Source organism: Protopterus annectens, chromosome 5.part1, assembly GCF_019279795.1.
Source record: "Protopterus annectens isolate FY-2018-M chromosome 5.part1, PAN1.0, whole genome shotgun sequence".
Lineage (NCBI taxonomy): Eukaryota > Metazoa > Chordata > Ceratodontiformes > Protopteridae > Protopterus > Protopterus annectens.
Genome location: NC_056736.1, coordinates 467,308,061 through 467,332,873, shown reverse-complemented (window position 1 = coordinate 467,332,873; position 24,813 = coordinate 467,308,061). Strand labels below are relative to the sequence as shown.

The 24,813-nt window shown below is 39.8% G+C and overlaps 1 protein-coding gene across 2 annotated transcripts in view; it reads right to left on the bottom strand.

Annotated features, from left to right (window-relative positions):
* Window positions 1-24,813, bottom strand: part of IGSF11 (immunoglobulin superfamily member 11) — an 899,111-nt gene that overhangs the window by 22,705 nt on the left and 851,593 nt on the right. For both annotated transcript variants that reach the window (XM_044073123.1, XM_044073124.1), the window contains exon 6: window positions 23,123-23,267. In XM_044073123.1, coding sequence (XP_043929058.1) covers window positions 23,123-23,267 — 145 coding nt within the window. The remainder of the gene's footprint in view (window positions 1-23,122; window positions 23,268-24,813) is intronic.

Genomic DNA, 24,813 nt, shown 5'->3' with positions numbered 1-24,813 from the left:
CACTAAAGATAATCACAAGGCCTTCTTTAGTTATGTCAGAAACCTGGGAGGCAACTCCCAGATATGCTTTGAGTTAGTGCAAAATGACAAAAAATACACTGAACCCACAGACATTGCCAACATCCTGGCAGAAAGGTTCAGTGCAAACTTTTCTCCCCCTTCCCCCCAAAAGAGCAAATGTCTATCCCAACAGAGTGTAGCAATCCTGAGATCACAGATGCACAGGTGAGAGCTGCCTTTTCCAAAGCAAAAAACACAGCATCAATGGGACCAGACGGTGTCCCGGGCTGCTTCTTACATGAGCTCCAAGATGAACTAAACCCTCATACAAAGTCACTGTTCAATCTTAGCCTTACTACAGGATATGTACCCAAGGAATGGCGTACAGCAACAGTGGCCCCACTCCACAAAGGTGGTGCCACAACAGACCCCGGAAACTATCACCCTATAAGCCTGACTAGCTTGGTCTGCAAAGCTATGGAATGTATCATCATGGAAATCATAAACAAAGACATTGGGAAACTCCAGACAATAGATCCTGCCCAATTTGGCTTCGTTAAGTGCAGATCTTGCCTCTTGAACCTGATCGACTTCTTTGAAACAGTTACCAAAGCCATAGATGAAGGGAAGGTAGTCCACACAGCCTACTTGGACCTCACAAAAGCCTTTGACACAATACTCCACTCGGGCATCATAAATAAGCTCACCAGCTTAAATATCAACCCCTATGTCACAAGATGGGTTGCAAACTGGCTCAGGGATAGAACCCACATGGTCAGAATAGCAGGTGCCATGTCAGACTATAAACCAGTTACAAGTGGTGTCCCACAAGGCTCAGTCCTGGGACCTCTCTTGTTCGGTATATATTTCTCCGAGGTACAGGCTAACACGGGAGGACTATGGCTGACCAAGTTCGCAGATGACTGCAAACTGGGTGCTGTAATCAACTCTCTGGCTGACACAAGCATACTCCAAAAGGGTCTCACAGAGATGGATAATTGGTGCCAGAGCCATGGCCTAAAGCTAAATGCCAAAAAGTGCATAGTCATCCCCTTTGGGAAAAACAAAGTGCCCACAAATTACCACATAGGTGGTAATCCATTAAGTACAGAAGAAGTAATTAGGGACTTGGGGACCCAAGTAGATATCAATCTCTCCTTTGACAATCACGTTGCCAAAGTGGTTAGAAAGACCTTCTATATAGCCCACCTTTTCATGAAAGGGTTCACATCTAGATCAAGAGAGGTCATTGTGCCCCTCTACGCATCACTTATCAGGCCCATAATTGAGTACAATGCCCCATTTGGGATGTACCTTACCCGACACCTTCAGCAACTGGAAAGACCCCAAAAGTATCTCACCAAGAGGATCAAGGGGCTCAAACAGATGCCCTATGCAGTTCGGCTAAAGAAACTCCAGCTCCACTCAGTTGCTTACCGCCTACTCAGAGCCGATCTGTGTCTGATGTATAAAGCCACGTCCAACCCATAATTAATGGACATGCTTCACCTCAGGAAATCCAAATCCCTTACAGCTACACACTCCAGGGACTTGAACCTCAGAACAGAAATAAATAGGACATGCTGGAGGGACAGATTCATATCCCAGAGGCTCCCCTCACTCTGGAACAAAATCCCAATCCATGTTAGCCCCTCACTGACCCTCTTCAAGAGAAATCTTGATGAGTGGATGGGAGATCGTAAGCTTACCCCTGGGATCTCGTCTGTGTCCCTGCTTGACAGAGGTACAGTAAACTAACCTTAAAAGGGCTACCTTCTGTGACCTACTATACAGAGGCACAGTCAACTAATCTAAAAGGGTGGCAAAAGCCAAACACACTCTGGCTAGGCTTATAAATGCCCTAGGGCAGATAGCCTAGTATCAATCTATGAACCTATGAACCTATCAACCTAGGTTAATTAGCCCATTGATAAAACACCCCTAAGAGTCAAATCAGTAGAAGGGGATCTAAAAAAATATGTGGACAGAAATCTGGCCTTTGACCAACATGTAGCTAACATAGTAAGAAAATCATTCTATGTCACCCATCTTAGTAAGAGTATGGCATCCATTTCCAAGGAATTTATAGTACCACTCTACTTGGCCCTTATCAGACCTTTCATTGAATACAATGCCCTCTTTGGCAAGTATCTAACCAGACACTAGCAACAGTTGGAATGCTCACAAAGACTTCATACCTGGTGAATTCAGGGAATGAATACCCTGCCGTACAATGATTGCCTAAAGGCTCTGCCTCTGTACTGAGTCTCCTACAGGCTGCTGAGTGGGGAACTTTGCCCAACTTACAGGGCTTCCTCAGACCCAGCCCTGAAGGAGCTGGTGTACATGTGCAAAACAAACAGCACCCACAACACTAGATCCATGGATCTGAACTTTGTTTGTGGCATAAACAGGACATGCTGGAGAAACATGTGTGTTTCAAAGGAGCCCCACCTATGTAACAGGCTCCCCATCCATGTAAAAAAGAGTTCATTTTTGATCCTATTCAAATGAAACCTTGACAACTGGATGGGAAGTTGTAAATTTATAGACAGTGGCCATCAGTAAAAAAGGTATTTCTCTAATAAGCACACCCCTCCCCTACAAAGCTTTAGTTATCTCTATACTAAAATGCCACCCCCCCCCCAAATAAATGCTCATGATACTCGGGACCCAAATGGTTTGGGGTGACCGGCTAAGCTTATAAGGACTCTAGTGTTCAGTATACTAGTAACAACCTATGAACCTCTGTGTATCTGATAGTTAACAAGAAAGGCTAAAATATCTGATGTACACATTTTTTCTCATACCTATTCATGACTCAACTGTCTTTATTACTCGGGACAGCTCTGGATGAAGGGGAAAGTTCACACGGCTTGTCAGCATCAATGGAAACCACAGCATGGACAAGGTTGGATTTTTATACAAACATTTGTGAAAATCAGGGATTTTGTAGTACCTGTTAGGCTTTCTGGGTGCAGGTGGCTGTGACTCAGGGGTTAAAGAAGCAGAAAGGAAGGTATAATCCAAAGCCCCAAGAAAAGGAGGGACAGGAGAAGACGTGGGGATATCCATATGCAAGTAATCATAATATTTTTTTTTTTTGACTCAGAGATTTGTTTGCTCTCCCATTTAAAATACTGCATCATTTCCTGAATAGCTAACCTAAAGGAGTGCTTTTGCTAAGGGGAGCCACACAATATAGTGTCTTCATACTAAGTTTCATATTCCAAAGGGGAATAATCCAAATTTTTGCATTTCAGCCCTGAAGAAGACTGTTCCTCTGAAGACATAACCCTTTTCCTTTTAAGGGGACAGAGGGAGAAAGAGAACCATATGTAATGCAAATATACCCTGAGAAAATGTATGTGACTTGAGTAGAGACATGCATTTTTTCTTCTTATCTAAAGAAACTAAACTAGTGGGGCCTAACCCTGAATGTACCTCCATGACAGAACCATAATTATTTTTTCAGAAATCACTATCTGGGGTTACCTCTTTGATGCCTTTGTGCCTAACAGACTGGTTGGGCAGGAAGTACCTGAAAGACATTACGTGTCAGCCCCCAGAGGGATCACAACAGAGGGGACATAGCCAGAGGTTGGACGATATGTGGGCTAGTCATCTGCCTCAGTGGGTAAGTCCAAGTCTGACTGGAAGAAGGCAGCTGAGGTACTGCAGTTTTCCTTTGGCAACCTGGATTGTTTTTGGTGGTGAGTGGAAACATTGGTGGAAATTGTGTCTCATGTTAAAGCCTTCAACCTTTTATTCTCTAAATACATTTTCATAAAGGAGAGACAGCTCTACAACTTTTAGATACATAAGACTGACAAACAGTACAAACCCTAACATTATGCTCAGGCCCTAAGCAAAAACATGTCTATCTTTGTGGGGCATTTGCCTACCAAAAAGACATCTGTCTCTCTTTGATGACATTAATGAAAATCCAATATCAAAAATAAAAAAAAAGAGGACGAGTCTCCAATGGAATAATTAGTTTTCACTGGCAGTGACAATCTTGATCCTTTCAGTTGACAGGCAGACAGACAGGCAGATGAAGCAACAGCATCTTACTTCCTGGACTGTAAACAAGAAAATTCTGAGGATTTAAGCACCAGGACATTCACTATGTAGCAATATGCAACCCTCATGCCTGGGTTTAATGTTGAATGTACAGAAAGGAGCCCATGAGCTTTGGTGTACTGGCCAGACGTACTGTATCCTTAGCAGAATACATCCCATTGATCAGCATTATAGCAATAGTGATCTAATGATGAACGTTAAGAGTTATTGCTACTGGCTCACCATGATTATTTTTAAGCAGGATAAGAAACTGTTGCAAGCCAAATCTAATTTGATGGATTATTACAATAAAATCAATACTAAATATAAATACATGTATAAGAAAAGTGCACACTTAAATACAGATATCACAGAAATATTTCGTTTCAGTCAAATAAAACATAATTTAGGCCACATTAAAACACATGATGTTCTACATTTGTTTTAACTATATTGTAACTTATTCAAGCTGATATATACAGACATTTTTTACCAGTGATGCTAACCTACTAAACAATCTGCATAAATCCTAGAATATCCAAAAATACTGGTAAACGTCTATCATAAAATACATCTGTCAGACCAGATGACTGAAGTACGCATATAATATAGACATATTATATCAGTTTCTAAAACAAATTCTGGATCTCATTTATTAGTACATTTGCTAAAGGTAACTGCATAGGTTCAAAGATACTTTTCAGGCACAAACCAGGGCCAAACAGTAAAATGTCAAAACATTAGGAACTACTGAAAATACTTACAAAGAGAGAAGCTTTTTAAATTATTATTATTTTCAAGTTCAATAGGATATATTATTTATATGGAGTTTAACAGGTTAAGATTTAAATGAACAGCAGAGATTATACAACACAAATATATACATAAGTAAATATTGCCTCATTAAAAACATGGTTACCACTCAAATTATTTTAATAAAAAATAAGACTTGAAATAACATGAATAATTATACTTTTACATATCAAATATGGATTAATCAGCAAATTCTGACTATTGTATATATTTTTTAAAGAGAATATGGACTTCTAAAGGAAGAATAACAGAATATTATGCAGTATATAATTACAAAAAGAACATTTATCAATATCTACAATTACTGCTATAAAGACAGCAGACTTGCTCAATTATCAGTATTTGTCACTTATCCTTTCAAATGATGAATGCATTTTAATTACATATAGATTAATACTAATGTCGTAAGTAAGCTAAATGAGTCATCTTCACACAATACTGAACAGATTAACAGGGGTGAGATATGGCTTTCTAATTTCATGTTATTGTTTGCCATCATTATAAGTTCTCTTTCAGACTACATTGCTTCTTATTCAGGGAATATAGCTATGTCAAGAATCTAAATGGCAATGCTCAGATCTGCTCTGAGCTACAACAGAATGGGATTAAATATACTGATCCCAAGGATATTGCCAATATCCTGGCAGATTGATTCAGTGCCAACTTCACCCCCCTCTCACCTCCTAAAGGGCCCATCTCAATACTAAAAGATTGCCAAATTCCGGTAATAACGGCCACACAAGTAAAAACCACACTCTCAAAAGCTAAGAATACAGCATCCATGGGACCAGACGACATCCAGGGCTGTGTTCTACATGAACTACAAAATGAAGTGGCACCTCACCTAAGTGTCATGTTTAATCATAGCCTCACCTCAGGCTTCATGCCCACTGAGTGGCGCACAGCTACAGCTATCCCACTCCACAAGGGGGGATCCACCTTGGATCTTGGGGACTACTGTCCCATCAGTCTGATGAGCCTGATCTGCAAGGCCATGGAAAGTATTATCATGGAACTTATAAACAAAGACATTGGCGACCTTATAACACTGGACCCCACCCAGTTTGGGTTTGTGACGGGTCGATCTTGTCTCCTGAACCTGACTGACTTCTTCAAATCAGTTTTCAGAGTTGTGGATGAGGGTAAGGCAGTCCACACAGCCTATCTGGACCTTGCCAAGGCCTTCAACACCACCCTCCACTCTGGAATCATAGATAAACTTACTAAGCTGTGCATTAATCCCTATGTGACTCGATGGGTTTCCAGCTGACAGAACCCACACTGTAAAAGTAGCCGACTCCAAATCCAGCTCCAGACAAGTGACAAGTGGAGTACCTCAGGGTTCAGTCCTGGGACCGCTCTTGTTTGGCATCTACTTCTTTGAAGTACAGGCCAACACTAAGGGACTCTGGCAAACAAAGTTCACAGATGACTGCAAACTGGGAGCCATTATTGAATCCCCAAATGATGTGGATATTCTACAAAAGGGCCTTACAGAAACAGATGCTTGGTGCCAGAGCCATGGGCTCAAGCTCAATGCCAAGAAATGTATAGTTATCCCCTTTGGGAAAAAATATGTACCCGTGAATACCACATAGGTGGCAGTACACTAAACATTGAAAGTGTGATGAGAGGCTTAGGGACACAAGTGGACAGTGGTCTCACCTTTGATAACCACATCGCCACAACAGTCAGGAAATCCTTCTATATGGCACACCTCATTACCAAGAGCTTTTCATTCAGAAAAAAGGAGGTCATTGTCCCACTGTACTCATCCCTCATTAGACCCATTATAGAATACAATAAATAAATTCTCCTCACCACTACTAAAGACACAGAGGGTAGGCAAATGAACAAAGAAAAAAACTTTAGGTGTTGTCCACAGCTTCAGGCTTCAGACTGTTAAAACACAATTTATTAATCACTTAAAAAGTGAAGCTGACAGGATGTAAACTTCATGAGAATATGATGAACTGAAAATAGTTGAGTATCCAAGCAGTTGTCATCCACAGCTTCAAACTTCAGGCTGTTAAAACTCAATTTATTGAAAGCTTAAAAAGAGAAGCTGACAAAATGCAAGTTTCACTGAAATAATTAACCTAGTGATTAACATCCACAACTTTAGGCTTCAAGTTGTTAAAGCACAGTAAATAGCACAGTTAATAGCTGCTTTGTAAGCAAAGCTGACAAAAACATATACTTCACTGGAGCATAAAAAGCTGAAAAGATGAAATTGTCCAAACGATGAGCGCTTTCGGCAGATGCCTTCTTCAGATCATATAAAAATGTGGTTAGCTCTTCCTGTTTATAAAGGAAACACAATCAAGAGCTGGTAGCTGATTGTCTTAGTGTTCTTAAAGGCACAGGACAAAAATAAATGTTCAACGTGGAGATTTGTCTCCTATAATGTAGTTCAATGTTAAAATGCTAGAATCATGTATTAATATTTGGTATGTTTCTTCTACATTTTAGAACAGGTCTGACAGGTACTATTGTATTAAGACCTGGGGGTCGATTGGCTCTAAAATTATTGATCCAAACGATCTCTCTTAATTCTGTCCTGTTGTGGACATCTCCTTCTCTGATGTTTTGGGTGACCACTTCCACAGCTTTAAACAAGAAATTATGCATAGGATGGACCAATACATGTGCTGCTAAGGCATTATGTGGAACTTTCTGACCAATGTCTCTGACATGTCGCAGAATACGATCCTTCAGTCGTTGGTCAGTTTTACCAAGATAAAAAGCTTGGCAGTTGCAACAGGTAGCCAAATAGATAATGTGGCTAGTAGTACAATCAGCATAAACATCGAAATGAAAGTTACGTCCAGATACTGGGTGGAGGAGAGTATTACTAGTATCTAAGTAAGAACAAGCTTTGCATCTGCAGCATTTAAAAGTACCCTTGTGGTCTGATAGTGGATCACCATGTTTAAAGCCATCTTTATGGCATAGTAATCTCTTGATATTCTTTTTATTCTTATAGAGAAACCTGGGTCTCTCTCCAACGATGTTCTTTATTTTGTCATCCGCTGTCAGAATCGGCCAGAATTTCCTGATCACTTCACAGACTTGTCGATTGTCTGAACTGTAAGTAAGCATACATCTAAGTTGTTGAGGTGTTGTGTCATTAGACTGTCTTTGTGAAGCTTGTTCAGACCTCTCTGAGTAATAAGGTTGACCTCTTTGCTTTCTATAGGCTTGCACCTGTGATATTGGTGGAAAACTATTTTCCTGGTAGGCCCTATCCTTCAAATATCTACGTAGATTGGATTGCTCTTCCAAGAATTCCTTCTCATCAGTACATAGTCTTGAGACTCTTAAGATTTGGTTGTCAAAGATGTTATCAAAAATATGTCTTGGATGCATGCTCTGCCTGTGTAAGAAATGATTTTGCCAGGTATCTTTCCTATGCACCCCAGTAGAGAGACCTTGAATTGGATATAAACGTATCTTGACATCCAAGAAATCTATGACTGAGGATGAGTGTTTCATTTTGAACTCAAGGAAGTCAGTGCTGTTGTTAATAAAGCAGACAAAAAGATCCAATTGGTCAATGCCTCCTTTCCATAAACACAAAACATCATCCACAAATCACCCATAATAGACAAGTTCATTCTTCCAGATATTTCCATCACTGAAGATTGTTTTAAATTCCCACTCAGCCAAGACCAAGCTTGAATAACTGTTGGCACATGGAGTTCCCATGGCCACACCCCAGGTTTGCAAATAAAAGGTATCTCCATACATAAAAAGGCTCTCCAACAGTTGAGAAGGACAGATAGCTTGGTGATCAAACCAGCAGATAAAGGTGGCTGCATAGTAGTGATGGAGGAAGACTGGTATCGTAATAAAGTTTCACTGATGTTGGATGACAACATGACTTATCACAAATTGAGTAAGAAAGAAGTAAATCAGAGAACTGAACGTATCAGAGGGAGCACCTATGATCTATTGATGGAAAGAAGAAGCAGTCAAGATTTATATGAATTTTTTGAAACACCTCATCCTATGTTTTCCAGCATTGGTAGATTACCTAAGATACATAAAGAACTTCTGGACCCTCCCTTACGTCCCATTGTCTCTGGGAGAGGATGGATCACTGAATCCATATCCATGCATGTTGAAAATGAACTCAAGAAAGCTTTTGCCTTATGCTACTACTGTCTTAAATGATACAGGCAGCTTCTTGAAAGACTTGTTCTCCACTGTTAAGTCTCTGGATGGTTTTGATAACCTTCTTCTTGTAACTATGGACATAACCAGTCTTTTTACTGTGATCCCCCATGAGTATGGCCTGAGGGCCTTACATGATTTTCTGATTAGACATAATTTAACAACTGAACCTCTTTGTTCTCTGCTGGAATTTGTCCTTGAGAATAACATCTTTATGTATGGAGATACCTTTTATTTGCAAACCTGGGGTGTGGCCATGGGAACTCCATGTGCCAACAGTTATTCAAGCTTGGTCTTGGCTGAGTGGGAATTTAAAACAATCTTCAGTGATGGAAATATCTGGAAGAATGAACTTGTCTATTATGGGCGATTTGTGGATGATGTTTTTTGTTTATGGAAAGGAGGCATTGACCAATTGGATCTTTTTGTCAGCTTTATTAACAACAGCACTGACTTCCTTGAGTTCAAAATGAAACACTCATCCTCAGTCATAGATTTCTTGGATGTCAAGATACGTTTACATCCAATTCAAGGTCTCTCTACTGGGGTGCATAGGAAAGAGACCTGGCAAAATCATTTCTTACACAGGCAGAGCATGCATCCAAGACATATTTTTGACAACATATTTGACAACCAAATCTTAAGAGTTTCAAGACTATGTACTGATGAGAAGGAATTCTTGGAAGAGCAATCCAATCTACGTAGATATTTGAAGGATAGGGCCTACCAGGAAAATAATTTTCCACTAATATCACAGGTGCAAGCCTATAGAAAGCAAAGAGGTCAACCTTATTACTCAGAGAGGTCTGAACAAGCTTCACGAAGACAGTCTAATGACACAACACCTCAGCAACTTAGATGTATGCTTACTTACAGTTCAGACAATCGACAAGTCTGTGAAGTGATCAGGAAATTCTGGCCGATTCTGACAGCGGATGACAAAATAAAGAACATCGTTGGAGAGAGACCCAGGTTTCTCTATAAGAATAAAAAGAATATCAAGAGATTACTATGCCATAAAGATGGCTTTAAACGTTGTGATCCACTATCAGACCGCAAGGGTACTTTTAAATGCTGCAGATGCAAAGCTTTTTCTTACTTAGATACTAGTAATACCTTCCTCCACCCAGTATCTGGACGTAACTTTCATTTCGATGTTTATGCTGATTGTACTACTAGCCACATTATCTATTTGGCTACCTGTCGCAAGTGCCAAGCTTTTTATCTTGGTAAAACTGACCAACGACTGAAGGATCATATTCTACAACATGTCAGAGACATTGGTCAGAAAGTTCCACATAATGCCTTAGCAGCACATGTATTGGTCCATCCTACACATAATTTCTTGTTTAAAGCTGTGGGAGTGGTCACCCAAAACATCAGGGAAGGAGATGTCCACAACAGGATAGAATTAAGAGAGATCTTTTGGATCAATAATTTTACAGCCAATCGACCCCGAGGTCTTAATACAATAGTACCTCTCAGACCTGTACTAAAATGTAGAAGAAACCTACCAAATATTAATACATGATTCTAGCATTTTAACATTGAACTACATTATAGGAGACAAATCTCCACTTTGAACATTTATTTTTGTCCTGTGCCTTTAAGAACACTAAGACAATCAGCTACCAGCTCTTGATTGTGTTTCCTTTATAAACAGGAAGAGCTAACCACATTTTTATATGATCTGAAGAAAGCATCTGCCGAAAGCGCTCATCGTTTGGACAATTTTATCTTTTCGGCTTTTTAAGCTCCAGTGAAGTATATGTTTTTGTCAGCTTTGTTTACAAAGCAGCTATTAACTGTGCTATTTACTGTGCTTTAACAACTTGAAGCCTAAAGTTGTGGATGTTAATCACTAGGTTAATTATTTCAGTGAAGCTTGCATTTTGTCAGCTTCTCTTTTTAAGCTTTCAATAAATTGAGTTTTAACAGCCTGAAGTTTGAAGCTGTGGATGACAACTGCTTGGATACTCAACTGTATTCAGTTCATCATATTCTAGTGAAGTTTACATCCCATCAGCTTCACTTTTTAAGCGATTAATAAATTGTGTTTTAACAGTCTGAAGCCTGAAGCTGTGGACGACACCTAACATTATAGAATACAATGCCCCATTTGGTATGTACCTCTCAAGACATCTGCAACAACTGGAAAGGCTACACAAATACCTCACTAAAAGAATCACAGGCCTAAAGCAGATGCCCTATGCTGACCGTCTAAAAAACTTCAGCTATACTCTGTCACCTATTGTCTACTCAGAGGCGATCTCTGCTTAACATACAAGGCCATGTCAAACCCAGAGCTGTTGGACATGCTACACTTAAAGAAATCCCAATCCCTCAGAGCCACACACTCCAGGGATCTAAACCTTGTCATCACAATGAACAAAATATGCTGCAGGGATAGGTTCCTGACCCAGAGACTCCCCAGACTCTGGAATAGACTGCCCATACATGTCAGGCAGAGTCCCTCTTTGGACCTCTTCAAAAGGAACCTTGATGATTGGATGGGGGATAGGAAATTCACCCGGTGGATCACGTCAGTCATCCTGCTAGACAGGGGTCCAGGGATGTAAATACTGTGGGAAGAAATAACCAGGGAATTGTTATGGCTAAGCTTGTATAAGGAGAGCTGAGAACAAAACACTTTATGACGCAAAGCTTTCGGGAATAACCCTTTCTCAATACTGAATACAAACATGTATTAAGCAACTGCTTTTATACAAGCCAAAAGAACATGTGACTGCAGCCAAAGTCACGTGACATATTCAAAAATACATTTCAGAAAAATAAATTTCAAAGAATATCAAAGATATATACACATTTCATAGAAATACTTTCCTAAAAATACTTTTCAGAATAATATGCATATGAGTATTTTTGCAAAAACAATGCAAAGATATACATACATATATACTCAATGAAAGTTTCTTAAAAGCCTATATAATTGTATATAAATGTATAGACACACATATGTATTAAAACCTCAAACATTTAAATACAAAAAAAAATTTGCACATTAAAACTGTGTAAAACAAATAGATCAGTAAGATTCTCATGTAAACCAACAAGGATAGGTTTAATGCTGACTGTACTATTAATGCCAGGATGCCTATCAGCCCCTAAACGTACTATCCACTGATACTCCTTAGTTTCAAGGAAGTTATTAGTATCACCACCTCTATTAGAAGGAACAACCGAATGCTCTATTTAAACACATTGAGACTCAGGGAGACCGACATAAATTTAAATTTAGAGTCATAGATTCGGTTGTTCCTTCTAATAGAGGTGGTGATACTAATAACTTCCTTGAAACTAAGGAGTATCAGTGGGGCTGATAGGCATCCTGGCATTAATAGTACAGTCAGCATTAAACCTATCCTTGTTGGTTTACAGCGCAGTATGAAATGAGAATCTTACTGATCTATTTGTTTTACACAGTTTTAATGTGCAAATTTTTTGTATTTAAATGTTTGAGGTCTTAATACATATGTGTGTCTACACATTTATATACAATTATATAGGCTTTTTAAGAAACTTTTCATTGAGTATATATGTATGTATATCTTTTGCAAAAATTTTTTTGAAGTGTATACTCATATGCATATTATTCTGAAAAGTATTTTTTAGGAAAGTATTTCTATGAAATGTGTATATATATCTTTTTGATATTCTTTGAAATTTATTTTTCTGAAATGTATTTTTGAATATGTCACGTGACTTTGGCTGCAGTCACATGTTCTTTTGGCTTGTATAAAAGCAGTTGCTTAATACATGTTTGTATTCAGTATTGAGAAAGGGTTATTCAAAGTGTTTTGTTCTCAGCCCTCCTTGTGTGATTTAAGCTTGTATAAGCCCTAGGACCGATAGCCTAGTACCAACCTATGAATAAAATTATTACCAGGTACGGCAGTACATTTACATAACCAGATGATTTATTAATGTTGCTATCCACAGTATAAAAGTATTAGATGATATCATAGCTACAGTTACATTACTTAACAGTAATGCTGGATTTCAAACCCAGTGTCTGAAATTAAAAATTATGTTGCTATATTTTGCTGAATATTACACCCTTGTAACCAAAATTTATTTTACAAATCACTTAGACTGTCTTAGGATTATACTGCATTGCAATATAAAACAAAATATGTTAAAAATGACTGATGCTTTGGCTCTATCACATAAAGTGACAATACTCTAATTGGGATTCAGGTGACCCAGGTTTAGCTAGCAGCTTAGGTATGGAGGAGTTATGTGGTGGAAAATGGGAGTGGGCATCCAAGGAGTGTTTGTCTATCCTGGGGGGAGGAAGATAGTAAGGTCCACAAGTTTACCGACACCAAGAGGAAACTGGGTGTGTGAGAGCATGAGATAAAGTGTATGGAGCTGTCCATCTGATTCTCTATGTGACCAGGAACTGTATGGAGCTGGCCATCTGATTATTTATGTTATCAGGAGCTATGCTAGGGAGATAAGAACGGTGCAGTGGTGCAGCGGTAGCATTGTTGCCTCACAGCAAGAGGTTCTCTGGTTTGATTCTCAGCTGGGGTGCCTTCTGTGTGGAGTCTCCATGTCCTCCTTGTGTTCATGTGGGTTTACTCCGGTTTCCTCCCACATTACAAAGACATGCATCTGGAGCATTTCTCCCTGGGCCGCTGCTGAAAATTGGTGTTGCTCCAAGTCAGACTTTCCCGGTTAACAAATGTTAAATAAATAAAAAACTGTTCTCCTGTACAAATCTTTTATTAAACCAGTTAAAGAGCACTGCATCCTGTCCTATAACCTACTTATACCCTCAATAATACAGGTGCAGAAGGGAAAGATTCTTCACAAAGAAATTCAAAATATTCAAGACTTGTCTTACAAAGACTAGAACAACTCTCCCTCTGTGTTCCTTATAATTTATTGTTTTCCCAGAACAGGCCAATGTCTGGCATATACAGCATCAGGAAAAAAAAAACTTTTGCCAGTTGAAATTATTTGCTTAGAATACCCTCCTCCACTGTCCATAACACAAGAGGACAGTTGTCCTCAAAAAAATTACTATCAATCATACCATGAAGTGTGACAGTTTTATGCATCAACTCTCATGCCAGTAGAATAAACTCTGCCTCACAATTAAACTATCATCAGCAGCAGCAGCCCTCCCTCTTTTTTTCCCATTTTCTACACGGGGTTGGGGATGTCATGTCAACTGTCACCATCTCTATCTCTCGATTCAATGTCACACTCCTGCCTTCTTTGGCACTCAGGCCTGACTGTCACAGATGTGCCACACAATCCGTCCACCTCTTTGCTGGATGCCCTCATTTCCTCTTGCCTTCTTCCTGATTATCCCAAATCTTCTTTAACAGATTGTCTTCTGCTTTTCTGCACATGTGCCAGAACTACCAAAATCTGTTCTTTTTGATCTTTTTTACAATTGGAACTACTTTGGCTTCTGCTCTTTTGTCCTCACTTTTGTCTGTCCCACAGTGTGCATCTTACTACCCATCACAGGCACTTCATTTCCATTACCTCTAGCTTCCTCATCTGCTCTGACTTTACTGCCCAGGTTTCTGTACCATATGGTAGTACTGGTCACACCACTGGGTTGTACACCGTACTTTTCAGCTTCTTTGGCATTCTTCTGTTATACACGCCATCTGACACTTTATGCCAGTTGGCTGCAGCCCCTCTGATTCTAGCTTTGCCGTCTTCATTCAAACTTTCCTTCTCCTCAACCACCCCTCCCAGATACTGTTAACCTGTTCCACTATCTTTCTTTCTATTTCAATTCTTATCTTCTTCTGATTTCCCCATTTGCTGCAATTATCACACTCTTATCTGTACTCAGTTTCATTCCATGTGCCTTCAGTTTTCCATTCCATTTCCCTTTCCTTTGCTGAATTTCTTGCTCAGAATCTGCATGTAATGCCACACCAACTGTGTACAGCAACTTTGTTGATCTGACCCTTCTGACCTGTTTGCTAATGTAGTCCATAACCAGTATGAACAGCTAGGGGATGAACCCTGATGCACACACACTCCCACTGGGAACCCCTCTATAACACCAAACACTCTTCATATTTGAATCATTGGTTTCTTGTCCATAGCTTGTAGTAATTCTACCAATGTTTCTGGGACTTCAAACCACTGCAGGACTGCCAGAATAAGCTTTCTTGGGACCTTGACATATGCTTTCTTCAAGTCTAGGAATGCACAGTTGGATTCTTTCCTCATCTCTAGCTTCATCTCAATTATCTGTCTCACTGCAAACATTGGGTCAGTTGTGTTCCATCCTGATCTGACTCTGAGTTGTTCATTTCCCATCTTACATTCTACTACTCTGCATATCCATTTATCAGTCACCCTCTCCAGAACTTTCATGCAATGTGATGCAATGTGACAGGAGTTCTGATACCTCTCTACTGCCCACAGTTGTGGATGTCCCCTTTGTTCTTGTACACTGGCATGAGCATTCTTATTATCCAGTCATCTAGGATGTTCCTTTCTCTCCACACTGCTATGAGTACCCTCAGGAACCCTTTCTCCCACATCTCACTCAGCATCATTATCCTATTTACTGTGACCTCATCTGAGCAGCTGCTTTCTTTGACTTCATTTTCCTTAGTGCTGTTATTACTTCTTCTATGGTGGTCTCCTTGTCTTCTTTCATCATAGGCTGTGTGGGGCAGTACAGCTTCTGTGGGATTTTCTTCATTCAGAAGCTGCTATAAGTACTCCTTCCATCTGCCTTTGATGTTCTCTGGACTGGTGAGTAGGTTGTTGCTGGCATCTCTTATGAAGGGTATCTGACCATCTTCTTTATCTTTCTGTCATTGTCATACAACCTGATATAGTTTTTTGTGCCACCTACTGAGTTACTTTCCAGAAGCTGGGAGAGTGCCTCAGATGACCTGTTCTTTGCTACTGCAACTCCATTCGTAGGCTCTTTGTTAGTCAACCAGTATTCCTTCCTAGTCTGGTTTGTCTTTTCTGTCTCCCACTTTTTCCTGTCTCCTTCTTTCTTTTGATGACTTCCCGGATTTCTACATTCCACCACCAGATTTCCTTATATACCTTATTTGCATACCTGGCTCAGCTGCATATATATTCTTTAGTCCTCATACATGATGTTCTGAGATGCTGCCATTCTTCTTCAACTCCACCTATTTTATACTTTTTGGGGTGCTATAGCCCTGAGTGCTTCCTTGAACTGTTGTGCTTTCTCTTCAGTCAACTTCTAGGTCTTCAGCCTGGTCTGTGTTGACCTTAGAGCCTTCTCTGACCACTGCTTTCAAGCTGATTGTGGCAAGCAGTGGGTTATGCTGTTGGCTGACTGTTTCACAGGGGAAGACTTTGAAATCACTGATTCTACCCCATTGCCCTTTCCTTACTAGGAAGAAGTCTACCTGAGTTACATGCCAGCCACTCTTTTATGTTATCTTGTGACTGTCTCTCTTTCTGAACCAGGTGCTGGCTACTATCAAGCCATTTGCCAGACAGAAGTCTAGAATGGTTTCTCTTTCTTTATTCCTGTTGCCCCACACATGTGGACCCAGGCAGTCCTCATATCCTGTTCTATCTGTCCCAATATGTGCATTCAAGTCGCCCATTATCAACACCAATTCATGCTGTCCTGATTTATCTAGTAGGTCCTGAAACCGCTGTCTGAATGCACTCTTCTCTTCACTATCACAGCCCTCTTGTGGGGCAAAGGCTGAGATTATGAATACTGTCCTATAATTAGGCTGGAGTCTGACTGCCATGAGTCTTTTTACTAATTCTGATGAAGTCCTTCACTGACTTCTGAAGCCTCTCCCTCACCGCAATTCTCACACCATCCCTAGACTGTCCTCCTGCTGAGTAGCAGATTCTGGATTCCAGAATAAGTAGCTTTGCCACACTGCTCTTCCATCTTGTCTCTTAGGTTCATAGGTTCATAGGTAGGTACTAGGCTATCGGCCCTGGAGCCTATACACGCCCAGCCAAAAAGGTACCCTGGCTTTTGCCACCCAAGAAAATAATTTTTCTGTGCCACTGTCGAGCAGAGCCACAGAAGTGATCTCTGGGGTGAATTTCCTATTTCCTATCCAATCATCAAGATTTTTCTTGAAGAGTTCTAATGAGGAGCTTTGTTTGATATAGACAGGTAGTTTATTCCAGAGTATGGGAAGTCTCTGGGACAGGAATCTATCCCTCCAGCATGTTCTGTTTATTGTGGTGACAAGGTTTAGGTCCCTAAAGAATGTAGCTCAGAGGGATTGGGATTTCTTTAAGTGGAGCATGTCCAACAGCTCTTGGATATGATTTCCAGCTACCTCTGTGCCATCATTTCATCCACTTCCAAGCTCCATCCTATTAGTGAACCTACAATGAGTGTAGCAATTTTTAGTTCATGTCTGGCAGGTTGATCGGTTTTCCATCCATCTTTTGCTCAACAGAGCTATCCCAGGTAACCCAAGCTGGGCAACTGGACACCAGCTATCCAGTAACTTATTGACCCATGGCTGCTGGGCTTTATGGCAGGTACACACTGGCCAATCACAGCATGCAGTATGGGATCAGTGTTCTCCTATCTTAAGGATACTATGCACCACAGTAGATACCTAAAGCGTTTGATCTATACAACTCTTTTCCCTATAGGGCACCATGAAGAATGTGTGCTGCTGCCTACAGCTCCATTCCTCAGTTAGTTTGAGATGGAAACACTCAGCATGTTTTTTGAAGATGGAAATAACCACACAAAGACACAGGGAGAGCATGCAAACTCCAAACAGGAATTGGCCAAAGGTCAGAAGCAAACCTTGTACCTTGTGAATCGGTGGCAAAGACCTTAACCATTTGGCAACTGCTCTTTCTTTCAAATAATGCAGCCCATTAATCCATATGTTCATAAATGAACTGTATGACAAGATGAAAACTTAAAAGTTCCAGCATGGAATCCATAACATTAAGCTCCTCAATAGCCATTAGGCCTTGAGCTTGTTCATTAAACAGGAGATCCTATGAACATATTCTTTTAAACTTGCTTGCAGTTTTTAACTTGTTAATGTCTACGAATGTCATAAGATGTTGGGGTCATTGTGGCCTGTGTTAGGCCAATCAGATAACACATTACAGGAGGAGTCAATCCTTAGGTGCATACATACCATTAACATGCTGCTCAATTAAAGGCTTGTAAAGCAGCTGAATTTTTGGGAGCCGAGTTTATATCTGGGTGCTCCCAGGCTGCAAAAAATAGCCTTTCTCAAGACACGGTCCAGAGGTAGGATGACCCAAAGCTCATCATCCTTCTTCTCAACAGAATGTTTAAGCATTTTCTGGGGAAAGGTCAAGAATCCATTAGTCAATCCATTAAGGATTTTAAAAACTGATAATTTTCCAGGTGACTTGAGTAGTGCTTGTAAGAAGATAAGTCATTATCCCTGCTTGTTTCAGTGACTTCTCTGCCCATATGGAATCAGACATGGAGAGAGACAATCTCATGACACAATCCCTCTGGAAGATAGGCTTGAATCCCTGTTATGCAACAAGAGCAAACTTAAAAGTACATACAAGCTCAGGAGCAAGGGTCACACCCACAAACACACAGAGAAGAAGTGCCAGACAGTGGTGGCCTTAATAAATAAAAGGTCAGTACAAGACCCTGCAAAGGTTTCACTTGGTATTTTTTGTGCTGCCTCATATGCTAAGCCATGTCCTACCAAGTGTCAAACAGTAAGTGCAAGTCTAACAAATGAGTATGTCTGAAAGTAAAAAAGTCAAAGGGAGATTTAAAGAGCAAGTGCATCTATAATGTTTGAGTATAACTGAAAGTGCAGCAGTTACAGGCAAATCTAAAGACTAGGTGCATCTGTAATGTGTGAGTATGTCAAAAGGTACAGCAGTTATAGGAAGATCTAAAGAATTATTGCAGCTATAACAAGTGAGTATGACTGAAAGTACAGCAGTTATAAGGCAGATCTAAAGAATGAGTGCATCTCCAATGTGTGAATATCACTGAAGGTGCAGCAGTTATATGAATATCTAAAGAAATCAAACAAATGCCCTACACTGGCCACCTCAAAAAACTCCAGCTTTACTCTGTAGCATATTGCCTACTCCGAGGTGATCTCTGCCTAACATATAAAGCTATGTCAAACCCAGAGCTGTTGGACATGCTACACCTAAAGAAATCCCAATCCCTCTGAGCTATACACTCTAGGGACCTAAACCTTGTCACCAGTATAAACAGGACATGCTGGAGGGATAGATTCCTGTCCCAGAGACTTCCTATACTCTGGAACAAGCTACCCATCTATGTCAAGCAAAGTTCTTCATTAGCACTATTCAAGAAAAATCTTGATGATTGGATGGGTAATAGGAAATACACCCCGGGGATCACTTCTGTGTCTCTGCTGGACAGTGGCACAGGAAAATAACTTTCTTGGGTGGTGTAAGCTATGGAACCTTGCTGGCTAGGCTTGCGTAGGCCCTTGGGCCGATAGCCTAGTACCTACCTATGAACCTATGAACCTATAAGAGTGAGTGCAGGTCTAACTAGTGAGGAAGATTGAAAGTGCAGGAGTTACAGAAAGATCTAAAGAATGGCTGAATCCATAATGTGCAAGTATGACTGAAAGTACAGCAGTTAGAGGCAGATCTAAAGACTGATTACATCTGTAATGTGCGAGTATCACTGAAGCTGCAGCAGCTGCAAAAAGGTTTACAGGAGCCTGTTTTACCATCAAAGTTAAGTCTTTAACACTAGTGAAAGCAAAAGGGGAATACACACATCTTGGGCCAAAGTTCAACCTCAGCGTCAGCATCTGGGAAGAGAAAAGCCCATTCCCAGTGTCAGAGCAGGTCAGGTAAGTGGTGAAGCACACAAAGAGCAAACTACAACCCAAGTACATATGCCTGGAAATAATTCCTGGGGTATGCTTATGCAGACACAGCATCAAATATGGCAAAGGTCTTCATGAAGCAAACAAAAACTGAGATCCAACCTACATGAATTGCAAACATGAACTGTGTAGCATGGGACAGAGTTCACCCACCCAAAATAACAGTGATGCCATGATATATGGCAACATGGGACATGTGCCCTGAGCATAGGAATTAGAGATGCTTGAAGATATTTGCAAAAAAAGAAGGACCTTAATGCCAGCCACTGCAAAGGCCCACTGCAAGCTAAAATTTATTGCAATTAAGTGGAAACATCTACAGAAACTTTACCTTGCTCAAACTGCTTTTAAGTAATGAAATTTTACAAAACATAAGATAAACATATGCACTAGTGTAGCAAGTGTGGGATGAAGGGTGCAACTACTCTGAGTGCATGCAATTGAGATTTCCTGGATACATGTTTTCTATCTACTTGAATCCCTGTTATGCAACAAGAGCAAACTGAAAAGTATATACAAGCTCAGGAGCAAGGGTCACACCCACAAACACACAGAGAAGAAGTGCCAGACAGTGGTGGCCTTAATAAATAAAAGGTCAGTACAAGACTCTGCCTAAGCACTTCAATTGGAGAGCAAAGAGAGGAGTGTAGTATCTGTAGGAAACTGATTTGTACTTTCTATGCCACTGATAATTTTTTTTGCTCTACACTTCAGTGAAAGAGCTGATGGGAGTGTGAATTGGCTGCTGAAGAAGCAGATGCATCAACTGGCTTTATACAGTATGGCAAAGTCCTGTTGTTTTGTTAGGTGTGCGGCAGTACATAGAGGGCCAGCATCACCAAGTGCAGGATGAGCCAGCTACAGCTCTGCTTATTTAATACCTGCCAGTTAGTTGGCATGACAAGTCCTGATGAATACTGTCTGTATTATAAATAATGAATATATTAGGAATACTGTGGGATTGTATACGTGTGCTCTCATTTTTTCTTTTAAAGTTACTAATCAGATTTTCAACACGGAAACATACCACACAGTTATCTTGACATACATATTTTCTTACCATCTCTCAAGCAAATCAAAAGAGTGCAAGCTAGTTGCAATTTTATATGTCTTCTAGTTAGATACTACTTCACCCACAAACCGAAAGGGCAGGTATGGGCAACTACTGTTAGCAAGATTTTGTTACATAAACTGACACTTCCATTTAATATTTAATTTCAAAACTCAGCCAGGGCACAACAACTGCCTGGTAGACATGTTATACACCATTATGTTTATAACTCAGTGCTAGCCGCCATATTTTTGCTGTTTTTATTTCATTTTCAACTTTTGGTTGTAAATAAAAGAAATGATTCGAGTAAATAATAGAAAGAGCAGAAAATATCAGAAGAGACATCTGTGGGTAACAGAGGGAAGGTTACAGCAGTTGAGAAAAACAAGAAAACTGAATTAAAAAAGCAAAAAACAAAGTATCACTCTAACAACAGCAGCATATGAAAGAGGATGTGGCATTTGAAGACTCAAATGAAAGAAAAGAAAGACTTTTCTTTGAGGAAGAATTGGATGTAGCAAAATAGCAGTACAGAATTCAGGTCAGAATTAGACCATGCTGAATGCAAGGCTAACATACCCCATCCTTTAATATTATTGAATCGAGACAGGAAGGAAGCAAAATATTTTTAAATGTGAAGGGAAACATGTCTTGTGCATGTGCATACATTACAGTATTTGATTCAGATCGTGGAGCTGTATACACTTCCCCTACATTAGACAATAGATATTTAGTTGCAGAGGTTTAGGAAGGGATTGCTTCTGACTACCAGTAAATTCAGGTAAGGTGTCTGTTCTGGCAGAGGTAGGAATACAACCCACAAGTATTTGCTAGCTACATGATGCTTCAGACAGAAGTGGAAGTAAATCAGCTGGCAGCAAGGACTTTTAAACTGTTGTTGAGTGTACTACTGAGTCCCAGACTTCTGCATGTTTCAAAAAATGTACCGGTCCCCCTTTGCTGATTATGGAGCAAGCTGAAAAGTCAACAGATGGATGTAAAATGTTGCCTAGGTAAGCATCAATTGGCCTGCAGCTTGTGTCTGCTCTCCCATTTGCAAGTTCCAATTATTCCAGATATAAGTAGCTACACTTTTAACACTGAACAAAGTACATTCTCTTAGGAGGAACTGAAGTTTCTAGAAAATCTGTATCATCACTGAAAACAGAGGTCACTTGATTTAAAAATAAATCCCAAAGCTAATGACAGCTGCCTCACCATACTCTGAAACATGTAGGCTTCACACAAGGACTTTGGGTTATGTCGCCCTGCATCCCTGTTCATGGTGGAATTGAACAGCACATCTCCAGATTCCTCATCCACATGATCAAAATGTTCATTATACATACATCAGCTAATACAGCTCTATTGCAACCAAGACCTCAACCAGCAAATGAAATTTAGTACATGGATTCACAGGCAGTATTATTACTGTTAAGATTCTTACTATAATTTAATCTCCACTGCCTGACGATGGAGAATAGTAAAGATGTACAATAAACACCAAACCACTAACAGATTGAGTTAGGAGTGGTTAACATGTTTATGGAGAGTGATGGAGTTTAAATTAGATGTGTGTTTAAATGTATTGGCTGCTGTAACAATGTACACCTGGCTGATTTGGCAATACAGAGAAATATGGATATCATACCACTCCAGAAATCTGCATAATAGTTGTGCTTTATTGCTTTGTTTTGTATGTCTGATGTCGTTAACCTAACTGGTCTCAGCAATATCAAACAGCAATGTAAAACAACTCATGAGAGATTCGCAAAGAACATATTTACCACAAACAAGCTCTAATGAATACCGTGATCCATTCTGGCAACTAAAGTCTACCAGGTTCAACAAATAGCCCATACAATCCGTGCTGTCAGTTTCTAAGAGAAGCGCCAAGATACCTGGAGATTGTTGGCTGAACTATACCCCTTAGTAAATCTCTCATTGTGTTCCAAGGTTCTACTGTCCTTACAAACATAGTTAACCTGCAGCTCAAATACAAATAACCATGACGGCAGTATAATTTTATATACCAGACATGAAAAGAAGCTGCAACATCCTCCCTAATGAAATTTGTTTACACAGCCAAGTGACATGACAAACTAATAATCGTTCTCATTAGTTTAAGAAATGTTTAACTTACCGAATCTCATTAGGGATCTCGTCTTCCTCATCCTTGTGCCGGTACCTCCAGTAGTATATGACAATGGCTATCAGTACTATACAAATGATCAACACCATCACACCGGACACAACACCAGCAATGACTCCCACATTCTGTGCCTGGGCTGGGAGACAAGAACAAGGGTATAAATGAAACACAGTCTTACAAATAGTTATTTAAAAGAGTGAAACCATTGTTACACTAAGTAAAACACTCGCATCCTTAGAAAGGTATGGGGAAATGAATAGGTTAATGAGGATTCTTCAAGGTCACTCATTGAATCCCACAAAGGAGTTCTTTTACCATTCAACAGTCCTGGAATCTGTTAAGCATTCAGATGGTTAACGGGTTCAGAACAATAACTGACACAGAGGCATGATCAGTGTGGCACCTGCCAAACTATTCTTCTTCCAGAATATCTGTATTTTACAGATGTGCCAGGCTTTCCTTCCTTCCTTCCTTCCTTCTTTCTTTCTTTCTTTCTTTCTTATTTTAACCTTGGAAAACTTTAAACAACCTTTCTTTAATAATCCAAATATTATACATAAAGTAATCATGACACAAATAGTAGAATGCACATGCATCTACACTTAAAAACACATACAAGAATATCTCTTCGACATATATTGTGAGTATTCAGAACATACCTCTCAACTGTCTAGATTTTCGCAGAATGTACAGATTTTTGTCTTATATTTTTAATCTATTCCTCATACAATTTTGGTTTTCTGGCAAATTTTGAGCAAATCATTGAAAACTGAAGTCAGAAAATAATGATAGACATTTGAATTTCAGACTTCATGCCCTTCGGATAATTCATGCTAATGCAAAACCTGTTATTCTATCAATGTTCTATGTTTGTAAGAGCAATATTTAAAAACTGTCCCTATTTTTGGGTCTTTGTACCCCCCATTATTCATGGCTTTGTCTAGATTTCTTGCTCTAAGAGGTTGAGAGATATGATTCAGAAACATTCTGGGTACAGTATTAAGCAAAACAGCATGCTAAGCAGTAGAACACAAAGATGGCTGTTTCAGGGACACATTCAGAGCAATCATGCTATGGGAGAAATAACGCAGTCCTCCTGATATGAATAAAGATTGCTTAATGTCACGCAAATGAGTGCCTCTGTGCAAATACAAAATCAAATACTGCATAACAATCCAAAGTTTTATAAATCTAGTGCTGTGAGCCATGGTGCTCATATATTCTGAATTACAATATTTTCAGTGTGCAGAAGTATAACTCATATTAATATGCTAGGAACAGCTACACCTTTAGTTGAACAAGTGTTAGTGGCCAGTCCTGAAGGCAATGGCAGCAACATTGCCCATCATCACACTCCATGGTGCAGATGGGTATATCACCAACTAACTTACCAATCTTGCTATAGGGACCTTTCAGCATCCAACAGGGGACACATTAGAAATTTTTCAGACATCAGCCTCACAGACTAAGGAACATATATGGTTTCCTTGGATAGCAAGGAAACAGCCAACACTATGTAGGCATTTTACAACACAGTCTGTTTCCCTGACGTTTTGGGAGCCACTGGTTATACCAACATTGCCATCAAGACTCCACCTGTTCCATACATTGGCCAATACATCAAATAAAGAGCTTTCACTCCATCTCTTGCCAAGTGGTATACAATATGCAGAGTATTATAT